At 47.7% G+C, this 25601-nt stretch overlaps 3 protein-coding genes across 4 annotated transcripts; 2 read left to right on the forward strand and 1 right to left on the reverse strand.

Annotated features, from left to right (window-relative positions):
• Nucleotides 1-1215: 1215 nt before the first annotated feature.
• immp2l (inner mitochondrial membrane peptidase subunit 2) lies at nt 1216-19149 on the reverse strand. Of its 2 annotated transcripts, XM_056416732.1 has the most exons (6): nt 19081-19148; nt 18097-18234; nt 17707-17810; nt 7076-7141; nt 5947-6049; nt 1216-2418 (listed from the first exon to the last, which is right to left on the reverse strand). In XM_056416732.1, exons 2-6 carry the CDS (start codon nt 18229-18231, stop codon nt 2287-2289), a joined length of 540 nt encoding a protein of 179 aa, XP_056272707.1. In that variant the 5' UTR covers nt 18232-18234; nt 19081-19148; the 3' UTR covers nt 1216-2286. The 2 variants fall into 2 exon arrangements, with proteins under 2 accessions (XP_056272707.1, XP_056272708.1); XM_056416733.1 differs by lacking the exon at nt 5947-6049 and having other exon boundaries at nt 19081-19149.
• Nucleotides 12559-15049, forward strand: LOC130195918 (leucine-rich repeat neuronal protein 3-like). Its single transcript, XM_056417714.1, has one exon. The coding sequence runs from the start codon at nt 12559-12561 to the stop codon at nt 14626-14628; it is 2070 nt and encodes a 689-aa protein (XP_056273689.1). The 3' UTR covers nt 14629-15049.
• A 2488-nt stretch (nt 19150-21637) lies between the features above and the next one.
• znf277 (zinc finger protein 277) lies at nt 21638-25510 on the forward strand. The gene is made up of 11 exons (XM_056416157.1): nt 21638-21685; nt 22031-22238; nt 22387-22475; nt 22598-22680; nt 22819-22910; nt 23187-23297; nt 24202-24334; nt 24401-24471; nt 24538-24677; nt 24739-24913; nt 25351-25510. The coding sequence occupies exons 1-11, from the start codon at nt 21658-21660 to the stop codon at nt 25508-25510; spliced, it is 1290 nt and encodes a 429-aa protein (XP_056272132.1). The 5' UTR covers nt 21638-21657.
• The last annotated feature ends 91 nt before the right edge of the window (nt 25511-25601 follow it).

A 25601-nucleotide genomic window follows, 5' to 3' on the forward strand; every position in this document is an offset into this window, starting at 1 on the left:
CGTCTCTGAAGACGACGACGTGTTTAGCTAACGTAGCTAACAGTGTCTTAGCTAACGTCGGCTGAGATAGAGGCCCCGCCCCTTCAGGAGGTCCTCCACTAATAATATTCTGATCCCGTTTAACTCGTCACACGTATTGTTTGTTGAAAAAAATAATTAGATTAATGTTAGCTTATATAGCCAAGTTAGCCAAGGTATTTAGGTTAGCTAACAGCTAAGTTAGCTAAGATACAAACTGAGGCTTTACCTACGTGTTTAATGATTTTAGAAAGAGAAACATCGTTTGTGTCCATGGGAACAGGAAGTAGAGGCTTCACACTGTCCTTCTATTGTAGAGAGGTGTATGAATATTATATTTGTATATATATACACTACCGTTCAAAAGTTTGGGATCACCCAGACAATTTTGTGTCTTCCATGAAAAATCACTTTTATTTATCAAATGAATATAAAATATAGTCAAGACATTGACAAGGTTAGAAATAATGATTAATATTTGAAATATTAATTTTGTTCTTCAAACTTCAAGCTCAAAGGAAGGCCAGTTGTATAGCTTATATCACCAGCATAACTGTTTTCAGCTGAGCTAACATAATTGCACGGGTTTTCTAATCGGACATTAGTCTTCTAAGGTGATTAGCAAACACAATGTACCATTAGAACACTGGAGTGATAGTTGATGGAAATGGGCCTCTATACACCTCTGGAGATATTTCATTAGAAACCAGACACTTCCACCTAGAATAGTCATTTACCACATTAACAATGTATAGTGTGTATTTCTGATTAATGTTATCTTTATTGAAAAAACAGTGCTTTACTTTGAAAAATAAAGACATTTCTAAGTGACCCCAAACTTTTGAACGGTAGTGTATATATATATATTAGTATACCTCCTGTGGTCGTCCATCTCATATTCCCACCTGTGTGTCATGAGTTCTGGATGATTCTCTGGAAAATGCAAATAAATAAATAAATAAACAAACAAACAAACAAACGAGAACCGACTGCTTCCTTCCTGCTCGTCTGTCCCTCACCACGGCAACGCTGGTAACCTAGCAGCTGCAGCCGGAGCGCTAGTTGGCACGGAAACAGAGCAGAGGCTTAGAGACACACATACACACAGCCACACACACACTCACATACACACACACTCACGCACACACACAAACTCACATACAGACACGTCTGAAGTCTGAAGAGGCGTTCAAACACTGGATGTCAGAGTAGTTTAATTAATGCACATTTAGCTCAAACTTGAACCTAAATATCACATATTTGGTTTTAGCCCACTTGAGCCCACATGGGTCCGCTTGGCTTTAGCCCACTTGAGCCCACATGGGTCCGCTTGGCTTTAGCCCACATGGATCCGCTTGGTTTTAGCCCACTTGAGCCCACATGGGTCCGCTTGGCTTTAGCCCACATGGGTCCGCTTGGTTTTAGCCCACTTGAGCCCACATGGGTCCGCTTGGCTTTAGCCCACTTGAGCCCACATGGGTCCGCTTGGTTTTAGCCCACTTGAGCCCACATGGGTCCGCTTGGTTTTAGCCCACATGGGTCCGCTTGGCTTTAGCCCACTTGAGCCCACATGGGTCCGCTTGCTAGTCCCCGTTGCGCCTCCTCTCCAGGCCTCCGTGGTCAGCCGTTTGCTTGAGGAGCAGAAGGAGTCTCATTCAAACGTCCCCCAGAGGATGCTGGGTAATTAATCAAGAGGGCATTAAGCCCCCCCCCCTGGGCTCACAGGCAACACAAACAGATCTGTAGAGAACGCTGTCGTTTCCTGACAGATCATTGAACCCTGAAGTGCACTCGAGAGGTCCCCAACATGGAGGCGGAGCTTCTATGAAACATGGAGGAAGAGCTTCTATGAAACATGGAGGAAGAGCTTCTATGAAACATAGAGGAAGAGCTTCTATGAAACATGGAGGCGGAGCTTCTATGAAACATAGAGGAAGAGCTTCTATGAAACATGGAGGCGGAGCTTCTATGAAACATAGAGGAAGAGCTTCTATGAAACATGGAGGCGGAGCTTCTATGAAACATGGAGGCGGAGCTTCTATGAAACATAGAGGAAGAGCTTCTATGAAACATGGAGGCGGAGCTTCTATGAAATATGGAGGAAGAGCTTATATGAAAAATGGAGGCGGAGCTTCTATGAAACATGTAGTTTATAGAAATGTTTCCTGAACAGGAAGTTCAACATGACTAACAGCAGAAATAACTGAGGTGGGTGGTTTCAATGTAAAATAAAGAAATGTGTTGGTCACTCTTCATCCCTCCTCCTCTTCATCCCTCCTCCTCCTCTTCCTCCTCTTCCAGCGGCCCTCGGTTCTCCGGGAGAGACGGTTCTATTCTCTGCCAACGGCTCGGAGGCCAGATGATGTGAGAGGCTCGACCGTGAAGCAGCCCCACCGACACCTGGGGAACACGCAAGTAGAAATATACACATATAAATATATACAGATAAATATATACACAGATAAATATATATACATATAAATATATACACAAATATATATACATATAAATATATACAGATAAATATACAAACATATAAATATAGACACATACATTTATACACATATAAATATACACTACCATTCAAAAGTTTGGGATCACTTAGAAATGTCCTTATTTTTCAAAGAAAAGCATTGTTTTTTTCAATGAAGATAACATTAAATCAATCAGAAATACCCTCTATACATTGTTAATGTGGTAAATGACTATTCTAGGTGGAAACGTCTGGTTTCTAATGAAATATCTCCATAGGTGTAAAGAGGCCCATTTCCATCAACTATCACTCCAGTGTTCTAATGGTACATTGTGTTTGCTAATCGCCTTAGAAGATTAATGTCTGATTAGAAAAGCCTTGTGCAATTATGCTAGCACAGCTGAAAACAGTTATGCTGGAGATATAAGCTAAACAACTGGCCTTCCTTTGAGCTAGTTGATTATCTGGAGCATCACATTTGTGGGTTCGATAAGACTCTCAAAATGGCCAGAAAAAAAGAAGTTTCCTGTGAAACTCGCCAGTCTATTCTTGTTCTTAGAAATGAAGGCTATTCCATGAGAGAAATTGCAAAGAAACTGAAAATTTCCTACAGCGGTGTGTACTACTCCCTTCAGAGAACAGCATAAACGGGCTCTAACCAGAGCAGAAAGAGAAGTGGGAGGCCCCGGTGCACAACTCAGCAAGAAGACAAGTACATTAGAGTCTCTAGTTTGAGAAATAGACGCCTCACAGGTCCTCAACTGGCAGCTTCTTTAAATGGTACCCAAAACGCCAGTGTCAACGCCGACAGTGAAGAGGCGACTCCGGGATGCTGGCCTTCTAGGCAGAGTGGCAAAGAAAAGCCATATCTGAGACTGGCCAATCAAAAGAAAAGATTGGTATGGGCAAAAGAACACAGGCATTGGACAGAGGAAGATTGGAAAAGGTGTTCTGGACAGATGAATCCAAGTTTGAGGTGTTTGGATCACACAGAAGAACATTTGTGAGACGCAGAACAGGTGAAAAGATGCTGGAAGAGTGCCTGACACCATCTGTCAAGCATGGTGGAGGTCATGTGATGGTCTGGGGCTGCTTTGGTGCTGGTAAAGTGGGAGATTTGTACCAGGTAAAAGGGATTTTAAATAAGGAAGGCTATCACTCCATTTTGCAACGCCATGCCATACCCTGTGGGCAGCGCTTGATTGGAGCCAATTTCCTCCTCCAACAGGACAATGACCCAAAGCACACCTCCAAATTGTGCAAGAACTCTTGAGGGAAGAAGCAGGCAGCTTGCTGTCTGTAATGGAGTGGCCAGCACAGTCACCAGATCTCAACCCCATTGAGCTGTTGTGGGAGCAGCTTGACCGTATGGTCCTCAAGAAGTGCCCATCAAGCCAATCCAACTTGTGGAGGTGCTTCAGGAAGCGTGGGGTGACATTTCAACAGATTACCTCAACAAATTAACAGCTAGAATGCCAAAGGTCTGCAATGCTGGAATTGCTGCAAAAGGAGCATTCTTTGACGAAAGCAAAGTTTGAAGAGAAAAATTAATACTTTAAATACAAATCATTATTTCTAACCTTGTCAATGTCTTGACTATATTTTCTATACATTTTGCAACTCATTTGATAAATAAAAGTGTGAGTTTTCATGGAAAACACGAAATTGTCTGGGTGATCCCAAACTTTTGAACGGTAGTGTATATACACATAAATATACACACATATACAGATAAATATATACACACAAATATATATACAGATAAATATACACACATAAATATATACATACATATATAAATATATATACACATAAATATACAGGACTGTCTCAGAAAATTAGAATATTGTGATAAAGTTCTTTATTTTCTGTAATGCAATTAAAAAAACAAAAATGTCATGCATTCTGGATTCATTACAAATCAACTGAAATATTGCAAGCCTTTTATTCTTTTAATATTGCTGATTATGGCTTACAGCTTAAGAAAACTCTAAAATCCTATCTCATAAAATTTTAATATTTCCTCAGACCAAGTAAAAAAAAAGATTTATAACAGCTGAGTGTTTGTCAAGGCTCAGGAAACCCTTGCAGGTGTTTCGAGTTAATTAGACAATTCAAGTGATTTGTTTAATACCCTACTAGTATACTTTTTCATGATATTCTAATATTTAGAGATAGGATATTTGAGTTTTCTTAAGCTGTAAGCCATAATCAGCAATAAATCAGAATAAAAGGCTTGCAATATTTCAGTTGATTTGTAATGAATCCAGAATGCATGACATTTTTGTTTTTTTAATTGCATTACAGAAAATAAAGAACTTCATCACAATATTCTAATTTTCTGAGACAGTCCTGTACACACATAAATATATACACATAAATATATATACACATATAAATATATACACATAAATAAATATATATATAAAAATATATACATATACTTATATATATATATATATACACCACATACAAATATATATATATATACATATAAATATATATATATACATACATATATACATTCACACAGACAGAATTACAGCCGGTAGTCTGACATCTTCCTCTCAGGTCATCACACACACAATTGTTTAATTATTAATTCATAATCACTACGTTTTATGGACTCGTTATATGCTCTTTATTTGGTTCCTTGTTGTTTTTTTTATGTTCTTATATTTTTAATAAGTTTATGAGTTCTTTGGTTATATTTCTCACAACATAAACTTTTGAGGAGCAAAGAACTTCCTCCCCAGAGACTCTCTGTGTACATGGAGTTTGTTTGAGGAGCTGATGAGATCCTGAGTGAAAGCCGGTGAGGAGGAGGAGGAGGAGGAGGAGGAGCCACGTTCTCCTCCTGAAGGAAACATGAAGCTGCTTCAGCCGCCTCACAGAGAAAAGACGTGATGTCTGGTGGAGGAGGAAGAGGAGGAGCACCAGCTGGTGGAGCTGCTTATGATTCATACGCCAACGACTTGAAGCCGGACCAGCTCTGGGCTTCACATCCAGAGGACTTCCTCCTCGACTCGAACAATGAAACACTGAATCAGTGAAACACTGAAACAGTGAAACACTGAAACAATGAAACATTGAATCAGTGAAACACTGAAACAATGAAACACTGAAACAATGAATCAGTGAAACACTGAAACAATGAAACATTGAAACAATGAAACACTGAATCCGTGAAACAATGAAACAATGAAACACTGAATCCGTGAAACAATGAAACACTGAAACAATGAATCACTGAAACATTGAAACAATGAAACACTGAAACACTGAATCCGTGAAACAATGAAACAATGAAACACTGAATCCGTGAAACAATGAAACAATGAATCACTGAAACACTGAAACACTGAAACAATGAAACACAGAAACAATGAAACACAGAATCAATGAATCAATGAAACAACGAATCAATGAAACAGCGACGGGGCTCCGGTCCGTACCGGTCCGAAGCTGTTGCTGTCCAGGCTGTGTCCGTGGTGATCGCCCTCCAGCCAGAAGTGACCGTCAGGAACCCGAACAAACCGGTTCTTATAGCTCAGAGTTCTGAAGAGACGAGAGAACAAAGAACTGAAGACCGACTTCCATCAGAGAACCAACACAGAGAGAAAAGAGGAAGTATCAAACAGGAAGTATTGAGAGAAAAGAGGAAGTATCAAACAGGAAGTATCGAGAGAAAAGAGGAAGTATCAAACAGGAAGTATTGAGAGAAAAGAGGAAGTATCAAACAGGAAGTATTGAGAGAAAAGAGGAAGTATCAAACAGGAAGTATCGAGAGAAAAGAGGAAGTATCAAACAGGAAGTATTGAGAGAAAAGAGGAAGTATCAAACAGGAAGTATCGAGAGAAAAGAGGAAGTATCAAACAGGAAGTATTGAGAGTATCACACCACCGTACCCACACCCACACACTCTTCCTCCTCCTCCACCTCCTCCACCTCCTCTACCTCCACCACCGCCTCCTCCTCTACCTCCTCCTCCGCCTCCACCTCCTCCACCTCCTCCACCTCCTCTACCTCCTCCTCCTCTACCTCCTCCTCCACCTCCTCTACCTCCTCCACCTCCATCTCCTCCGCCTCCTCCTCCTCCTCCACCTCCTCCACCTCCTCTACCTCCTCTACCTCCTCCACCTCCTCTACCTCCACCACCACCTCCTCCTCCTCCTCCTCTACCTCCTCCGACTCCACCTCCTCCTCCTCCACCACCACCTCCTCATCTAAACGATGACGTCATGCTGTATAGAAGAAACTAGAGACAGACAGAAACTCATGTTCACTGTCACATTAAAATAATCAAGGTCAAGAAGAGGAAGAGGGGAAGGAGGAAGAGGAGGAGGAAAAGGTGGAGGAAAAGGAAGAGTGGAAAGAGGGAAAGGAGAAGGAGGGGGAGGAGGAGGAAGAGTGGGAAGAGGAGGAGGAAAAGGAAGAGTGGGAAGTGGAGTTAGAGGGGGAGGAAAAGGAAGAGTGGGAAGAGGAGGAAGAGGGGAAGGAGAAGGAGGAGGAGGAGGAGGAGGAAGAGGGGAAGGAGAAGGAGAAGGAGGGGGAGGAGGAGGAAGAGGGGGAGGAGCTTCCTACCTGATGAAGTCTCCCTCCAGGCCGATGACCCGCTTGATGATCTTCTGCTGAGGATTCTTTGGGGACCTGAGAGAACAATAATAACAGATTAATAAATAAATGTTTTATATATTTTTATAAACAATAAGTTGAGAACAAAGTGAACAAATAAAAACACAAAAAATAAGAATAAAAGAACCAAAGCAACAAGAATAATAACAGAATAACTGGTCTGTCCCCCGTTGATCACTCATTGGCCGGTCTGTGTGTGTGTGTGTGTGTGTCTGTGTGTGTGTCTGTGTGTGTGTGTGTGTCTGTGTGTGTGTGTGTGTCTGTGTGTGTGTCTGTCTGTGTGTGTATATGTGTCTGTGTGTGTCTGTGTCTCTGTGTATATGTGTCTGTCTGTGTGTGTGTCTGTGTGTGTATATGTGTCTGTGTGTGTCTGTGTATATGTGTCTGTCTGTGTGTGTGTCTGTGTGTATATGTGTCTGTGTGTGTCTGTCAGTGTGTCTGTGTGTGTGTGTCTGTGTGTGTGTCTGTGTGTGTGTGTGTCTGTGTGTGTATATGTGTCTGTGTGTGTCTGTGTATATGTGTCTGTCTGTGTGTGTGTCTGTGTGTGTATATGTGTCTGTGTGTGTCTGTGTGTGTGTGTCTGTGTGTGTGTCAGTGTGTCTGTGTGTGTGTGTCTGTGTGTGTGTGTGTCTGTGTGTGTGTTATAGTGATGGAGGCAGTGGCGGTTCGTCCATAGGGGGCGCTAGGGCGCCGCCCCTCTTAAAATTTGGAGATGAAAAAAAAAGAAGAAGAAGAAAAAAAAAAAAACATTATATGCCAAATCATTTAAATAGTAAATATACCGTGTTGACGCGCTAAATGTGTGTGGGAGACCGTAAGCCCCTGTCAACAACCACTTAAGTTAATGTGAAAAAATATAATATATCGCCATTATCACGGAGAGAAGCCCTCCCTTTTCGGGCGCTGGTCTAACGTGTGTGTACGGCATCGATACAACATTTCAGTCGTTTTGGCAAAGACCGGCTTCACATTGGCGGATGAAACTGAATCTTGGGCGCACAAATGCGCACGCGATTGGATTATTCGGCAGATCAGAGACCCGTATGTTCCCTCAGCCCATAGAGCAGTGTTGCCAGGTCCGCGGTTTTCCTGCGGAATCGGGCCACTTTTGAAGTGTTGCGGGTTGAATTTTTTGTCCTTGGTTCGGGTAGACCTATTTTGCATGCAAATTACATGAATATCTTTAAATAAAAATCCATATTTTAAATGAAATAATTTATTCATACCCAAATCCTACCAAACTGACTCCAGATCAGCACGTACACACATTGTATTCATGATAATATACTGTATCTAATTACACAAGGCCATTTTAGGACATAGGGGAAATAACTGTTTAGGGAAAACTGCTTTTAATGCTGGCAAACTAAACATATGTTGTTACTTTGTAGATATTACAATATATTTGGCAATGATAGCAATGCTGTTGGACTTTAAAAGCAGTGTATATGGTTTGGCACGGGCATATTTTGAGTTCTGATATTGGGCTGGTTTTTGGGCTGGTTTTGATTGGCCATTGGGCTGGTTTTGTCACACAGACCTGGCAACCCTGCTCACAATGGTTTTATATTGCTGAGGTTGAGTTGAGTGAAACACGATGTTGCACTATTTTGGCTATATTCTTTTATAAAAATTAACCGTTTATGTTACATACAGTAATGGTCGCAAATACGATCACGGCGTCCAGCTGTCGTGTCATTTAGACCGTCAACATATACGTTTGGTGGCGGTCTCATTGAGCCACTTTGGCACCGTTTGTTTAGCTACATCCGTCGCCCGACGTATATTTTCCTTGTGTAAATTGTGTTTTGCGTGTCTAGGAAGTGGAAGTGCAGAGACAGATCAGAAGGCAAATGTGTGTGTTCTGTTGTCTTCTGCAGGGATGTGTTTCCTTTGTTCAAAGTTAGAATTTTCTCTGTTTCTGCTGAAATGACTCTAGCTCATGTAGTTATTTATTTTGTCCATTAGGGTCTCTGTTTTCCCTTGTATGTTACATGTCATGGTTTTGATGAGAATTGTTATTATTTAGATTTAATGTGGTCCTGTCTTCCATGGACAATGGTTTTATTTTGCTGAGGGAAGTGGAAGTGCAGAGACAGATCAGAAGGCAAATGTGTGTGTTCTGTTGTCTTCTGCAGAATAAATAAGTGCTGGGAAAATCCACCATCTGAGCCGACTTCTTCCATGCCCGTTCCACATCTGTAACATCTGCTCTGAACCTCTTTCATGTGAGGGTGAAACTTTTATTTTGCAAACCTCTAAAACCCAACCCAATGTTTCTTAAAGAATTCTGCTCTGAACCTCTCATGCCCAAAGTTACAGTGTGTTGATAGTTGTTATTGGACAGTGTTGATGAGCACGCTGTGTTCTTGAAATAAAGCTTTGGTTTTTACAATATTCTACTCAAAACCTCTTTTCTTCTCATTGTTGAGTGCTATTTAAACCGCGTCGCCCAACTGCGCCCCCCCAAAAAAAAATTTCACCAGCCGCCACTGGATGGAGGATCTCCTCTCTAACAGCAGAGAGGAAGGAACAACATTCATTCACTCACTCAAACTCAATCTCCTTCCCTCTCCCTCCCTCCCTCCCTCTCCCCTTGTCTCTCTCTCTCTCTCCTCTCGTCTCTCTCTCTCTCCTCTCGTCTCTCTCTTTCTCTCCTCTCGTCTCTCTCTCTCCCTTCGTCTCTCTCGTCGCTGTGAAGAAGAAGAAGTAGAGAGGTTCTTGAGGTTCTTGAGGATACGGGAAAATAGCTGGTGGACGTTAACATGCAGCGCTGCACACCCTAAACCACACATACACGCACACGCACACACACAATCACACACACACAAACACCTGCAGCCATGCCAGGAATACCTGCTGGATAATTGCTGCTGCCCGGGACGTGATGGATAAGAGCTTCTACTGGTGAGTCCAGCTGTGTGTGTGTGTGTGTGTGTGTGTGTGTGTGTGTGTATGTGTGTGTGTGTATGTGTGTTGGGAGGACTGCGGTAGTCCTTCAGCCCGTGGTTCTGACAGCTGATGGTAAAGAGAAGCAGGAGGCTGGGAGGCTTCACAGGTCACCAGCCAGAGGTTCTATTGTCCTGCTGGACTCTGAAGAACACAGAATGTCACAAAAAGAACTGGAACGAAACTTTGAAATAACTCAACACAGTGAAGTCTATGCTTCATGTGTCAAAGCTGCATTCTCTCTCCTGACCACCAGGGGGCGACTCCTCTGGTTGTATAGAAGTCTATAATATGCAAGGATCCACAACAGCTCTTCATCTGAAGAACAAACGGCGTGGATCAGACGATATATTCATGTTCTGGGGTTTTTGATTTTCTTATATAATTTGCTTTTTGAAAGTTGTTTTTCTGCAATAATTAGAAAAACAGTCAAAAACAAATAAAGTAAAGTATCCCGTTTGATTTAAACTGCCAAACGAGTTATGCTCCTTTAAACTTAGTCTTTAACAATATCTTCTAAACCTAAATTAGTGAGTGTGTGTGTCTGTTAGTGTGTGTGTTTGTGAGTGTGTGTCTGTGAGTGTGTGTGTGTGTCTGTGAGTGTGTGTGTGTGTCTGTGAGTGTGCTGTGTGTGTGTGTCTGTGAGTGTGTCTGTGAGTGTGTGTGTCTGTGAGTGTGTGTGTGTGATTAACAGTAGACCGGCTGCTGATTAAAGAGAGAAATGTGACTCGTGGGAGGCTGAGTGGATAGACGCTGGGGATGCTAACAAGGAAAAGGAGGAGGAGGAGGAGGAGGAAGAGGAGGAGGAGCGGAATAGGGCACAGACTCACATGGGACTGGTTTAATGGTAAATCGATAGCGGATGGAGGGAAGAGAGGAGAGGAGGAGAGGAGGAGGATTTAGAGCGTTCTGGTGACGTCGTCCTCTCGGGTTCATGAAGTCATAAATAATATCTGGTGGTCGCAGACAAGGAAAGAATCTAACGTCATACTTTGAACCTTTTGGATTCTAGATCTTTCTCTTCACTCAATTCTGTCACTTTCTGAAGGATGTGTAGTTCTGTTGGCTTTAGACAACAACAACAACAACAGACCAATACAAATATAAACTGTCAAAGGATCTTTGTCCCAACTTGGACTCCATGTCCACTTAGATTAATAAATAAATGGTGTTGTTGACATGTAAACAATGCAAATGACAGCCCATACATCCCATAATAAACACACAGCACAGACATCCCATAATAAACACACAACACAGACATCCCATAATAAACACACAACACAGACATCCCATAATAAACACAGACATCCCATAACAAACACAACACAGACATCCCATAATAAACACAGACATCCCATAATAAACACAGACATCCCATAACAAACACACAACACAGACATCCCATAATAAACACAGACATCCCATAATAAACACACAACACAGACATCCCATAATAAACACAGACATCCCATAACAAACACACAACACAGACATCCCATAATAAACACACAACAGACATCCCATAACAAACACACAACACAGACATCCCATAACAAACACACAACACAGACATCCCATAACAAACACAGACATCCCATAATAAACACACAACAGACATCCCATAACAAACACACAACACAGACATCCCATAATAAACACAGACATCCCATAATAAACACAGACATCCCATAACAAACACACAACACAGACATCCCATAATAAACACACAACAGACATCCCATAACAAACACACAACACAGACATCCCATAATAAACACAGACATCCCATAACAAACACACAACACAGACATCCCATAATAAACACAGACATCCCATAATAAACACAGACATCCCATAACAAACACACAACACAGACATCCCATAATAAACACAGACATCCCATAATAAACACAGACATCCCATAACAAACACACAACACAGACATCCCATAATAAACACAGACATCCAATAATACGAGAAGAGTCGCCCCCTGGTGGTCAGGAGAGAGAATGCAGCGTTGACTCTTAGTGAGATATCTGCCACATTGGGCGTGCCGCCCTCGCCTTCGCTCGCCCTCACTCTCTCTCTGCTGCTTGAGAATATCATGGGCTGATATATAGGTTGTCTGTGTGAGTGAGTGAGTGTGCGAGTGAGTGAGTGAGTGAGTGAGTGAGTGAGTGAGTGAGTGAGTGAGTGTGTGTGTGTGTGCGTGTTGAATACGTTTCAATGTTCTCAAATGTCACACGCCTCATTGTCAAGGCGTCCGACTCTTCTCTCTCTCCCCAGATGGAAACCGCCGGAGGACAATGAAGATGGAAGGCCGAGCCATTCGTCTCCAGCCGGCGCCTCAGCGCGGCGCCCCCTGAAGGACACGTCTGTGTATGACAACCTGGCCGAACTGAAATCTTCGGGGTCACCGATGATCTTTTTTTACCCGTGAAGTTAACGGCGTTTGACAGCAGACTACCGTTTAGGCCAAGATGGCGGCGGCGGCCCGCCTGCTGGCGGAGCTGTCTCTGGTGGTTCTGGCCTCCGGGGGCGCCGCCCGCTGCCCGGCGGCGTGCCGGTGCGAGACGCGCCCCTGGTTCTCGCCCAGCTCCGCGTACGCCGAGACCGCCACCGTGGACTGTCACGACGCGGGCCTCTCGGCGCTGCCGGAGGGCCTCCCCTCGGAGACGCAGGTGCTGCTGCTGCAGAGCAACAGCATCGGCCAGGCGGACGCTCTGGACCGCTTGGCCAACATCACCGAGGTCGACTTGTCCCAGAACAACATCTCCTCCGTGGGCGCCCTTCGCCTGGGGTCGCTCCCCCGGCTGCTGTCGCTCCACTTGGAGGAGAACTGGATCCGGGAGCTGACCGGCGGCTTCCTGGCCTCGCTGCCCCGCCTCCAGGAGCTCTACATCAACCACAACCGGATCGTCTCCATCGACCCCGCGGCATTCCGGGGTCTGAGCCGGCTGCTGAGGCTCCATCTCAACGCCAACCGCCTGACGAGCGTCAGCAGCCGGTGGTTCCAGCATCTGCCCGACCTGGAGATCTTGACGTTGGGAGAAAACCCCGTCGTCCGGCTGTCGGACATGAACTTCAAGCCGCTGGCGAACCTCCGGAGCCTCGTGCTCGCCAAGATGAACTTGACCGAACTGCCGGCCGGCGCTCTGGACGGCCTGGAGAACCTGGAGAGCATCTCGTTCTTCGACAACTCGCTCGGCCGAGTCCCGCGAGCCGCGTTGACCAAAGTGCAGAATTTAAAGTTTCTGGATTTGAACAAGAACCCCATCGAGAGGATCCGGAGAGGCGACTTCGTGGACATGATGCACCTCAAGGAGCTGGGCGTCAGCAGCATGCCGGAGCTGGTGTCCATCGACGGCTTCGCCCTCGACAACCTGCCGGAGCTGACGAAGGTGGAGGCCACCGGCAACCCCCGGCTGTCCTACATCCACCCGACGGCCTTCCACCTGCTGCCCAGGCTGGAGACCCTGATGCTGAACGGCAACGCCCTGAGCGCGCTGCACCGCCGCACCGTGGCGTCCCTGCCCGGCCTGCGGGAGGTCGGCCTGCACGGCAACCCCATCCGCTGCGACTGCGTCATCCGCTGGGTCAACATGAACCGGACCGCCGTCCGCTTCGCGGAGCCCGACTCCTTGTTCTGCGCCGAGCCCCCGGAGTACCGGGGCCGGCGCGTCCGCCAGGTGCACTTCAGGGAGATGGCGGAGATCTGCCTTCCCCTGATCTCGCCCGGCAGCCTCCCGGACCGGGTGGAGGTCGGCGAGGGGAGGTCGGTGTCGCTGCACTGCCGGGCGTTCGGGGAACCGGAGCCGGAGATCTTCTGGGTGACGCCGTCGGGCGACAGGGTGCTACCGGGCGGCGCGTCCGACAAGTACTATGCGCACCCCGAGGGGACCTTTGACCTCTACCACGCCACGGAGCGGGAGGCGGGCTCGTACACCTGCGTCGCCCACAACCTCGTGGGGGCGGACCTCAAGGTCGTGACGGTCTCCGTGGGCGGGTCCGCCGCCCGGCGGTTGAATCGGCCTCTGCAGGTGATCGTCACCTCCGTGCAGTCTCATTCTTTCAGGGTTTCCTGGGACAGCGCCGGGGGTTCGGTATCCCGACTGAACTGGTCCATCGTATCCCCCGGCGACGGCGGCGGCCTCCTGACGCCGCTCGCCGCCCGGCTCCCTGCCGATGTCAAGGAGTACCACGTCAAGCGTCTGAAGGCCTCCACTCGCTACCGGTTTTGCGTCGAGGTCACCGCGGCGGCGCCGGATTGCGTCGACGTGACCACGAAGGAGGCCGCGCCCCCGAGGGGGCGGACCGAGAACTGGGACGGTCTGGTGATGGCGTCCTGCGCCGCGCTCTTCATCGTGGTCGCCGTGGCTTCCTCCCTCATCTACACGTCTCTGTACGGACACATTTTCTACAGGAAGCTCAAAGAAGACGATGAGATGCCGCTGATACCCAGCACTGACTCCTCCTCCTCCTCCTCCTCCTCCTCCTCAGGGGTCAAGGTGAGGGCCACAGTCATAGACCTTCCAGATGACTCCATGTGAGCACTTTGAGGAGGAGTAAAGGACGATGTCGTTCTCTCGTAAAAGACTTTTAAAGGAACAGTGAGACCATTTTGTATTTCTAACCTGCGTCGTCATGACGATGTTAATCAGCCGGACATCGTGACTTTCATCTACTTTGAGACGCGGGAAAGACTTACAAAGTTCATCTCTCAAAGACTTTGAAGCTTCGATGTTCTGATGTGTTCGTGAAGATAATAAAACACGTTGTTGGTCCGGTGTTCGATTAAACCGTAAAACTGTTTTATGACGAATACATTTTCCATTAAAGCCGCGTTGTGTCTGATCTGTTCTCTTCCTACGTGAAACACGTAGGAAACGACCAGCTGGGACTCATTGCCACGAAAAAATTAAAAAAGAAACTCTTTGAAATGCAAAAACACTAATTTGAGTGGTTCTTAAATCTAAAAGATGTTCTGCTGTCGGCACGGTTACAGCAGCTGGAGTGTGTGTGTGTGTGTGTGTGAGGACATTGACTTTGAGTCACACTTCTATTATAAATCCAATATGGAGTCCCAACACCAACCTCAGCCGCTGATGAATCGGCATCGCGGTCAAACTGATGGGTGCATTTATCAGAGGGTGTGTGTGTGTGTGTGGGGGGGGGGGGGTTGTAGATGAGACGGTCTCAGCACCTTGGACCGGCTTAGCTGAGATGCGACCCATTAGAGGCGGGTCAGACTGTTGGGGGGCTCGGTGTGTGTGTGGGGGGGGGGAGGGGGGGCTAGGAAGACCAGGACAAAGTAGGCGGGTGAGGGGGGAGTGAAGTGTGAAGTGAGAAAAGATCAAAAGGTTATTAAATTGAAATAAATGTCCGGTTAGATTGAAGAAGACGACCTTCATGACGAAGACCAGATCCACTCCTCATGTTCTTTCACAATAAAAGCCCGCCACATAAATTATTATCAGACCACACGTCGAACTCCACGACCTCTCTGACCTCTCTGACCTCGTGGACAGCTACCACCTCCATGACCTTGATGACCTCTACGACCTCTACGCTCATGCACGTGAGGCTGAAAACACATGACATAGGAATGATACAACAGTTGAATTTACACGAGCTCTGGGATCAAAACCACGTTTCTTCTCCAGCTCCCCTCGTCGTTCTGCTCCCAATTAACATCAACATTAAAAAGTCATCAATAATGTCTATCAGATTAATGCCCCCCCCCCATGTAACACGGTCATCATGTAACACGGTCACCAGGTAACACGGTCATCATGTAACGCGGTCACCATGTAACGCGGTCACCATGTGACACGGTCATCATGTGACACGGTCACCAGGTGACACGGTCACCAGGTGAAACGGTCACCAGGTAACACGGTCACCAGGTGACACGGTCACCAGGTAACACGGTCACCATGTAACACGGTCACCAGGTAACACGGTCACCAGGCACTAGGTAACACGGTCATCATGTAACACGGTCACCAGGTAACGCGGTCATCATGTAACGCGGTCACCAGGTAACGCGGTCATCATGTAACGCGGTCACCATGTAACGCGGTCACCAGGTGACACGGTCACCAGGTAACACGGTCACCATGTGACACGGTCACCAGGTGACGCGGTCACCAGGTAACGCGGTCATCATGTAACGCGGTCACCATGTAACGCGGTCACCAGGTAACGCGGTCACCAGGTAACGCGGTCACCAGGTAACGCGGTCATCATGTAACGCGGTCACCATGTAACGCGGTCACCATGTAACGCGGTCATCATGTAACGCGGTCATCATGTAACACGGTCACCAGGTAACACGGTCACCATGTAACGCGGTCACCAGGTAACGCGGTCATCATGTAACGCGGTCATCATGTAACGCGGTCACCATGTAACGCGGTCACCATGTAACACGGTCATCATGTAACGCGGTCATCATGTAACGCGGTCACCAGGTAACGCGGTCATCATGTAACGCGGTCACCATGTAACGCGGTCACCAGGTAACACGGTCATCATGTAACACGGTCACCATGTAACGCGGTCATCATGTAACACGGTCACCAGGTAACACGGTCACCATGTAACGCGGTCACCAGGTAACACGGTCATCATGTAACACGGTCACCATGTAACACGGTCACCATGTAACGCGGTCATCATGTAACACGGTCACCATGTGACGCGGTCATCATGTAACGCGGTCACCAGGTGACACGATCATCATGTAACACGGTCACCATGTAACACGGTCACCATGTAACGCGGTCACCAGGTAACACGGTCATCATGTAACGCGGTCACCATGTAACGCGGTCACCATGTAACGCGGTCACCAGGTAACGCGGTCACCAGGTAACGCGGTCACCAGGTAACGCGGTCATCATGTAACGCGGTCACCAGGTAACGCGGTCACCATGTAACGCGGTCACCATGTAACGCGGTCACCAGGTAACGCGGTCATCATGTAACGCGGTCATCATGTAACGCGGTCACCATGTAACGCGGTCATCATGTAACGCGGTCACCAGGTAACGCGGTCACCATGTAACGCGGTCACCATGTAACGCGGTCACCAGGTAACGCGGTCACCAGGTAACGCGGTCACCAGGTAACGCGGTCACCAGGTAACGCGGTCACCATGTAACACGGTCACCATGTAACACGGTCACCATGTAACACAATCACCAGGTAACACGGTCACAAGGTAACGCGGTCACCAGGTAACGCGGTCATCATGTAACGCGGTCACCAGGTAACGCGGTCACCATGTAACGCAGTCACCAGGTAACACGGTCACCATGTAACGCGGTCACCATGTAACACGGTCACCATGTAACACGGTCACCAGGTAACACGGTCACAAGGTAACGCGGTCACCATGTAACGCGGTCACCATGTAACGCGGTCATCATGTAACGCGGTCATCATGTAACACGGTCACCATGTAACACGGTCACCAGGTAACGCGGTCACCATGTAACGCGGTCACCAGGTAACACGGTCACCAGGTAACACGGTCATCATGTAACACGGTCACCAGGTGACCTGGAACACTGTCTGGATTCCGGCCGTTGAATGTCCCAGCATGCATCAGTCTTTGGACTCACATGACGGAGACCACGTCTCCCCTCTGGACCTCGTAGTTCCTCACCGTCCAGCGGTTCAGCAGAACCACGTCACAGTCCGACCCGCCTTCTGGGTTCAGGGAGGGCTGAGGGGACAGGGGCAGGGGTTAGACCGAGCACCTCCACGTGCACGCTCACGAGCACGTGCACGCTCACAAGTCGATCCAGAAGGTTGTGTGAAAAAAGACTTGGGCTGGTTGTCATGGAAACCGTGTTCTCTGACGAGTAAACACAGTGACTGATCTGAGAGTTCATTTAAACGTCTTCAGTTGATCAGCCTGAATAAATGGATTCTCTTCATTCATCAGCTGACGACCTTTGGGTGACCTTCACTGGCTCACAGGTTAGACGCTGTGACCTCTGACCTCTCACCTGCATGGACGCCCCCTCCACGCGGGCCACGTAGGCCAGCCGGTCCAGCGCCGTGACGGAGACGGGAACGGCCACGAAGAAACCGCTGAGGAACGCACGCAGGCAGCGGCGCCCCGCTGACGCCCGCTGAGACATCGCCTGGGGAGGAGGGGGAGGAAGAGGAGGGGGAGGAGGTGGTGGATGTGATTGAGGAAGAGGAGGAGTGGAGGAGGTGGAATAGGTGGAGGAAGAGGAGAAGAAAGAGTGACGAGGAGTGGAGGAAGAGGAGTTGGTGGAGGAGGAGGAAGAAGAAGAGGAGGTGGAGAAGAGGAAAAACTATTTATTTTTTAGTCAAATAGTCCATTATGCAGATTAATATTATATCATTGGGGTTTTAGTTCAGGAACAGGTAGTTTTATAAATGGAGAAGTATTTAACTGTAAGCATAAAATACTTCAACATTGTACAAAGCCTGAGAATCAAAACAGTATTTAAAATACCAAAAGTAAAAGTACTTATTTATTTTTGATTTATTTGATGTGCATTAATGTGTAAATCACAAGTAAAGTTAAAAGTACAATGTTTTCCTCTGAGAATAATAAGAAAGGTTCAAGGACCTCAAATACGTGCAATACTTGAGTAAAAGTACTTTGTACATCTGACTCACAGCAGCAACACACCTCCACAGAAACAGGACATCTCCCCAAGTCTACCTTAACAAACAGTATCCTCAATCAATCTCCCCATTCCACCTTAAATCTGTGTGTGTCGCTCTGCGGCGCTTTGGCCTGCGTGCTAACGGAGCTAACGGAGCTAGCAGCTAGCTGCCGTGGAGCGGCGGGTTCACTCAGAAACAACAATGTCGCGGACACGACGAGCTGCGCGAGAGCAGCGCGTCAGAGAAACACGCGGGAGGGAAGCTGCGAGTCTCATTTCACTTCCGTTGACACACCGGAAGTGTCCGAGAGAAACGAGAGCTGAAGCTACAGATGCTAACACACCTACCAGCAACGTGACTCCGGCTTCCTGTTGTGGCGTGACGTCACGTGTCTTCCCGCCGGGTCCTAGAGCCCGCCGGGTTCACAAATCATTATTCCTCCAAAGTTTGATGTAGAAACAAAATATTTATTTAATTTTTGTAATGATGAACCACAATCTTGAATGTACACTTAATTAATAAAAGTAATTAAATGTATCCTACCATAGAACGATTATATGTTGTTTAAAAACATAAAACGTGAGTGTAAAAGTGTCATTATACATTTGATGCAGAACTTTGGAGGCCTACGTGAGTAATTTCGTATTTTTGAGCCCATTGGCAGAGTTACAAACAGGAACGATGAAGACTACAGATGAAGATGTCGTGTAACTCAGACGTGGAGACAATCGATTACGTCTCCTGTCTCTGCTCCTCGAATCATTGTTGACCCAGATCTGCTCTACATCCTGGTCCTCTGGGCTGCGGCCTTGTTGAGCTTTCATAAGGATCACATGGGACATGTCGCCCAATGGGGAGCTGCAGAGACGCCGCTGAACCCCCCAACCCTCCCTCCTCCTCCTCCTCCTCCTCTTCCTCTTCCTCTTCCTCTTCCTCCTCCTCCTTGCCGCTCACTTCCAACCTTGATGCTGCCGGCGACAGCAAATTGTTGCATAGCAACAGCATCGGCTCAGCACCTGTTATGCTCCTCAAATGATGTCATCATGTGGGCAGAGTCGCCCACATGATGACATCTCCTGCACACGCACACAAGGAGGGGTGGTGTTGGTTCTGCTGCCCCCTGTGGACTAAAGTGGTCGTGTTGGTTCTGCTGCCCCCTGTGGACTAAAGTGGTAGTGTTGGTTCTGGTGCCCCCTGTGGACTAAAGTGGTAGTGTTGGTTCTGCTGCCCCCTGTGGACTAAAGTGGTCGTGTTGGTTCTGCTGCCCCCTGTGGACTAAAGTGGTAGTGTTTGTTCTGGCGCCCCCTGTGGACTAATGTGGTAGTGTTGGTTCTGGCGCCCCCTGTGGACTAAAGTGGTAGTGTTGGTTCTGGCGCCCCCTGTGGACTAAAGTGGTAGTGTTGGTTCTGGTGCCCCCTGTGGACTAAAGTGGTAGTGTTGGTTCTGGCGCCCCCTGTGGACTAAAGTGGTAGTGTTGGTTCTGGTGCCCCCTGTGGACTAAAGTGGTAGTGTTGGTTCTGGTGCCCCCTGTGGACTAAAGTGGTAGTGTTGGTTCTGGTGCCCCCTGTGGACTAAAGTGGTAGTGTTGGTTCTGGTGCCCCCTGTGGACTAAAGTGGTAGTGGTGGTTCTGGTGCCCCCTGTGAACTAAAGTGGTAGTGTTGGTTCTGTCGCCCCCTGTGGACTAAAGTGGTAGTGTTGGTTCTGGTGCCCCCTGTGGACTAAAGTGGTAGTGTTGGTTCTGGCGCCCCCTGTGGACTAAAGTGGTAGTGTTGGTTCTGGTGCCCCCTGTGGACTAAAGTGGTAGTGTTGGTTCTGGTGCCCCCTGTGGACTAAAGTGGTAGTGTTGGTTCTGGTGCCCCCTGTGGACTAAAGTGGTAGTGTTGGTTCTGGTGCCCCCTGTGAACTAAAGTGGTAGTGTTGGTTCTGTCGCCCCCTGTGGACTAAAGTGGTAGTGTTGGTTCTGGTGCCCCCTGTGGACTAAAGTGGTAGTGTTGGTTCTGGCGCCCCCTGTGGACTAACGTGGTAGTGTTGGTTCTGGCGCCCCCTGTGGACTAACGTGGTAGTGTTGGTTCTGGCGCCCCCTGTGGACTAAAGTGGTAGTGTTGGTTCTGGTGCCCCCTGTGGACTAAAGTGGTAGTGTCCCTTTAGAAACCCTTTAATTTTACTGCAACAGGGTCTGACAGTCTGCCCTCTCAGTCCTGGTTCTGGTTCTCCTGTACCCCCTTCACTCCAGCGGGTCCAGCAACAATTCCTGGCTCTCCAGCAGCATCGTGTCTGAGGAGGAGGAGGATTGAAGAAGAAGAAGAAGAAGAAGAAGAAGAGCTCCACCTAGTGTTCCTCAACTGCAACAAATAAATGTAACTCAGAGATAAAACTGTTTAAACTAGACATTTCTACAAAATGTTTATTACAGAGGTATTATTAATATATATAAGTTAATCAAATCAATTAATTAAATGTGAAGTTAGTTTATTGTCCTTCTACGACCCAGAAAAACTAAAAACATCTGTTATGGTTTGAAGAATGAGATTTAAAACACAATATTAAAATATTAAACAAACAAAGCAACACATTCAGCATCACGAGTCATTATACTTTTTATTTTATTTGTAATAATAATTTACATTTTGCAACACAGGATTATAATGTGATATTGTTTCATGTCGGTACTAACATTGAGATACTTTACCTTAAACGTTTGATTACAGATGAACTAAGTTCTCACAATGTTCACCGATGAATAAACGTTTCCGTTTCAGACGGATTTTCTCAATTCAATCGAAAGCTCGTGAGTTTCGAGATGTTTCTAAAACACTTAAATGCATCGCGCTGTTTTTACATGAAGACCATGAACGCAGCACACGTACATTTTCCAGCCTCTGATTGGTCGGTCGTGTGCTGTTTTGACCACGTGACATTAAAGATGGCCGCCTCTCACCGGAGTCGAGACGGTGAGTTGTTGTTCGTGGTTTAAAACGTTACATGTGATCATTTCAAGAAACTGCCCTTCGTTATGAAGCGATGCTTCACTCGGAGATGAAACTGAGACAAAAACTCTGAAACATTAATCGCTCTTTGGCTCTTAAAGAAGCGGACTAGCATGAAACTAACAGGCTAAGCTAACAGGCTAACCAGCAGCACGTTTATTTAAGCTACGAATCTGTTACTTTTCATTGCACTTTAATATTAATATAGTTTACAGTACCCAGTATGTAAAGTATATAAACGTGTCTCTCTCTCTCTCATTCATTCATATATGTGTAATGCTGTCGTCGTCCCGCCCCCCCCCCTCTCAGGTGAGGACAGCATCCTGGAGCCTCTGTGTTTCCCAGATGCCCCCCCTGACCCCCCCAGTGCTCTGGGCGACCCCCTGGACCCCCTGCTGCTCTGCCTGTTCTGCCCCCGGTCCGTCCCCCTGGAGCAGAAGGACCAGCTCCTCAAACACCTGCTGCTGGACCACCAGCTGGTCATCGCCGACGTCAAGCTGGTTGCTGACCTCCCAAAGTACTTATTACTTTACATTTAAAATAATTAAAAGCATTAATATCAGTAGATATGTGTGTAATAATAACAATAATAGAGTAATAATAACAACATTAATATAAACATGACTGTGCATATATACATATATATATACATCTTTACCCCTCAGGTACCTGCTCTACTGGAGGAGTCGTTTCCTGCAGCAGCCGCTCACAGACTTCTGCAGCGTCATCAAGACCAACTGCAGCGGACCAATCGGTGAGCTCCATTCATCTTCATCATCTTGGATCTTTAAAATGATTTTTGTATCAATACAATGAAGTAGAAATCACAATTACCTGATTTATATATATATATATATAAAGGGTCTCTGTCTCCAGAGAAGCAGGAGAACTACTTCCTGTTGTGTGATCTCCTCCCAGAGGACCGAGTCCTCCGAGAGAAGCTGCAGCAGAACAGACTGGTGAGGCTGATCCTGAGGGACCTGCTTCTTCTTCTGTGGTGCCTCTCTGACGGTGTTGTTGTTCTTCTATGGTGCCTCTCTGACGGTGTTGTTGTTCTTCTGTGGTGCCTCTCTGACAGTGTTGTTGTTGTGCCTCAGGAGGAGGTGCTGGAGCAGCAGCAGCAGGAGAGAGACGACAGCAGCTTCCACCGCCTCTGCATGTTCTGCAGCGAGGAGTTCAGTGGGAACAGGTAACGGTTCAGGTCCTGCTTCAGGTCCTGGTTCAGGTCTGGTTCAGGTCCTGGTTCAGGTCCTGCTTCAGGTCCTGGTTCAGGTCTGGTTCAGGTCCTGCTTCAGGTCCTGCTTCAGGTCCTGGTTCAGGTCCTGCTTCAGGTCCTGGTTCAGGTCTGGTTCAGGTCCTGCTTCAGGTCCTGGTTCAGGTCCTGCTTCAGGTCCTGGTTCAGGTCCTGCTTCAGGTCCTGGTTCAGGTCCTGGTTCCCCCTGGAGACTAACCTGTGGCTCCACAGGGCGGCGCTGCTGAACCACATGGCCAGAGAGCACTCCTTCAGCATCGGGCTGCCGGACAACATCGTCTACTGCCAACAGCTCCTGGACACGCTGCAGGCCAAGATGGACAGGTCAGGGGGTCAGAGGTCAGGGGTCAGAGGGTGAGGAGGTCAGGGGGTCAGAGGTCAGGGGGTGAGGAGGTCAGAGGGTGAGGAGGTCAGAGGTCAGGGGGTGAGGAGGTCAGAGGGGAGGAGGTCAAAGGGTGAGGAGGTCAGGGGGTGAGGGTGAAGAGGTCAGAGGGGGAGGAGGTCAGGGGGTGAGGAGGTCAGGGGGGAGGAGGTCAGAGGGTGAGGAGGTCAGGGGGTGAAGAGGTCAGAGGGTGAAGAGGTCAGGGGGGAGGAGGTCAGGGGGTGAGGAGGTCAGAGGGTGAAGAGGTCAGGGGGGAGGAGGTCAGGGGGTGAGGAGGTCAGAGGGTGAAGAGGTCGGGGTGAGGAGGTCAGAGGGTGAACAGGTCAGAGGGGAGGAGGTCAGGGGGAGGTCAGGGGTGAAGAGGTCAGGGGTGAGGAGGTCAGAGGGTGAAGAGGTCAGGGGGGAGGAGGAGGTCAGGGGGTGAGGGTGAAGAGGTCAGAGGGGGAGGAGGTCAGGGGTGAGGAGGTCAGGACGGAGGAGGTCAGAGGGTGAGGAGGTCAGGGGGTGAGGAGGTCAGGGGGTGAAGAGGTCAGAGGGTGAAGAGGTCAGGGGGGAGGAGGTCAGGGGGTGAGGAGGTCAGAGGGTGAAGAGGTCAGGGGGGAGGAGGTCAGGGGGTGAGGAGGTCAGAGGGTGAAGAGGTCAGGGGGTGAGGAGGTCAGAGGGTGAAGAGGTCAGAGGGTGAGGAGGTCAGGGGGTGAGGAGGTCAGGGGGTGAGGAGGTCAGGGGGGAGGAGGAGGTCAGGGGGTGAGGGTGAAGAGGTCAGAGGGGGAGGAGGTCAGGGGGTGAAGAGGTCAGGGTTTCAGGAGGTCAAAGGGTCCCTGAAGGTCTAACTCGGTCCCCCCTCAGCCTGCAGTGTCTGTACTGTGAGAAGACCTTCAGGGACAAGACCACGCTGAAGGACCACATGAGGAAGAAGGCCCACCGCCGCATCAACGCCAGCAACACACTGTACGACCGCTTCTACGTCATCAACTACCTGGTGAGTCGGCCACAACAACAACAACAACAACACTTTATGACATCCTCACACCTTCTCCTCCTCCAGGAGCTGGGGAAGAGCTGGGAGGAGGTGCAGAGTGAGGACGACCGAGAGCTGCTGGAGGACGAGGGGGAGGAGTGAGTAGAGAGTTTCCCGGTTCCCGTTTCCTGTTTGTGACACTAAGCCCCGCCTCCGCTCCGCAGTGATTGGTCGGACTGGCGAGCTCGCCCGGTGTGCTCCGTGTGTCTCTTCTGTGACGACCAATCAGAGACGATGGAGCAGATCTACTCGCACATGAAGGAAGCTCACGGCTTTGACCTCCATCGCCTGAGGACGGAGCTCAGTGAGTAGAACACAGTTCACCTTCATCATCATCATCATGACCTCTGACCCCCCTCCCCCAGACCTCCACTTCTACCAGCAGGTGAAGCTGGTGAACTACATCCGGCGTGAGCTGTACCAGCGGCGCTGCTACGGCTGCCAGGAGCGGTTTGAGTCCAGAGCCGAGGTCCTGGACCACCTGCAGGTCAAAGGTCACGTGATGACGCTGCCGGACGCCGCCACCTGGAACCAGCCTCAGTGAGCGCTGTTATTATTATTAGTGCTATTATTATTTATATGATTCTAATAATTCATATTATCATTCTTATTAAGGATGATAATATTATTATTAATATAAAGCTAATAATATAATGATTATTAATATTATTATTTTCATTAATATTATTATTTGCATTAATATTATTATTTATAATAATAATGATTATTATCATTATTAGAATTATTATTGTTATTAGAATTATCGGCCTTAGTTAAAAATAATATTATCAAAAATGATAAAAATATTATTATAATTATTAATATTATTAGCATTATTATTAATAATAATAATAATGATAATGTTACATTATTATCATTGTAATGATTAATATTTTTATTAATAATTGTATAATTAATATTATTATAATTAATAATATTATTAGTTAATAATATTAATAATAACTCCTCTCTCTCAGGTACTACTTCCCGACCTATGAGAACGACGCCCTCTTGTGTTCGCTCTCCGGCGGCGAATCAGACGACGACAGCGTGCCGGTGATCTCAGAGGACGTCAGTGACCTCAGAGCCCTGAGGAGGACCAGCGTGCTGCAGCAGCTGCTGAGGGGGGCCCGCTAGACCGTAGACCTGCACCAGAGGGGGGGTCCAGCAGCTAGTCCGTAGACCTGCACCAGAGGGGGGTCCGGTAGCTAGACCGTAGACCTGCACC

This window comes from Pseudoliparis swirei, chromosome 6 (assembly GCF_029220125.1).
Source record: "Pseudoliparis swirei isolate HS2019 ecotype Mariana Trench chromosome 6, NWPU_hadal_v1, whole genome shotgun sequence".
In the NCBI taxonomy this organism is placed as follows: Eukaryota; Metazoa; Chordata; class Actinopteri; order Perciformes; family Liparidae; genus Pseudoliparis; species Pseudoliparis swirei.

Bases quoted from the DNA above. Each gene is read 5' to 3' on its own strand.
- LOC130195918 (XM_056417714.1), top strand. From the start codon at position 12,559: ATGGCGGCGGCGGCCCGCCTGCTGGCGGAGCTGTCTCTGGTGGTTCTG.
- immp2l (XM_056416732.1), bottom strand. From the start codon at position 18,231: ATGTCTCAGCGGGCGTCAGCGGGGCGCCGCTGCCTGCGTGCGTTCCTC. The intron at 7,142-17,706 runs GTGAGTCCAAAG...TTGTTCTCTCAG, and splicing joins GGAGACGTGGTCTCCGTCAT to GTCCCCAAAGAATCCTCAGC. The intron at 2,419-5,946 runs GTACGGACCGGA...CGTGTTCCCCAG, and splicing joins ACAGCAACAGCTTCGGACCG to GTGTCGGTGGGGCTGCTTCA.
- znf277 (XM_056416157.1), top strand. From the start codon at position 21,658: ATGGCCGCCTCTCACCGGAGTCGAGACG. The intron at 22,239-22,386 runs GTACTTATTACT...TTTACCCCTCAG, and splicing joins CTGGTTGCTGACCTCCCAAA to GTACCTGCTCTACTGGAGGA. The intron at 22,476-22,597 runs GTGAGCTCCATT...CTCTGTCTCCAG, and splicing joins CAACTGCAGCGGACCAATCG to AGAAGCAGGAGAACTACTTC.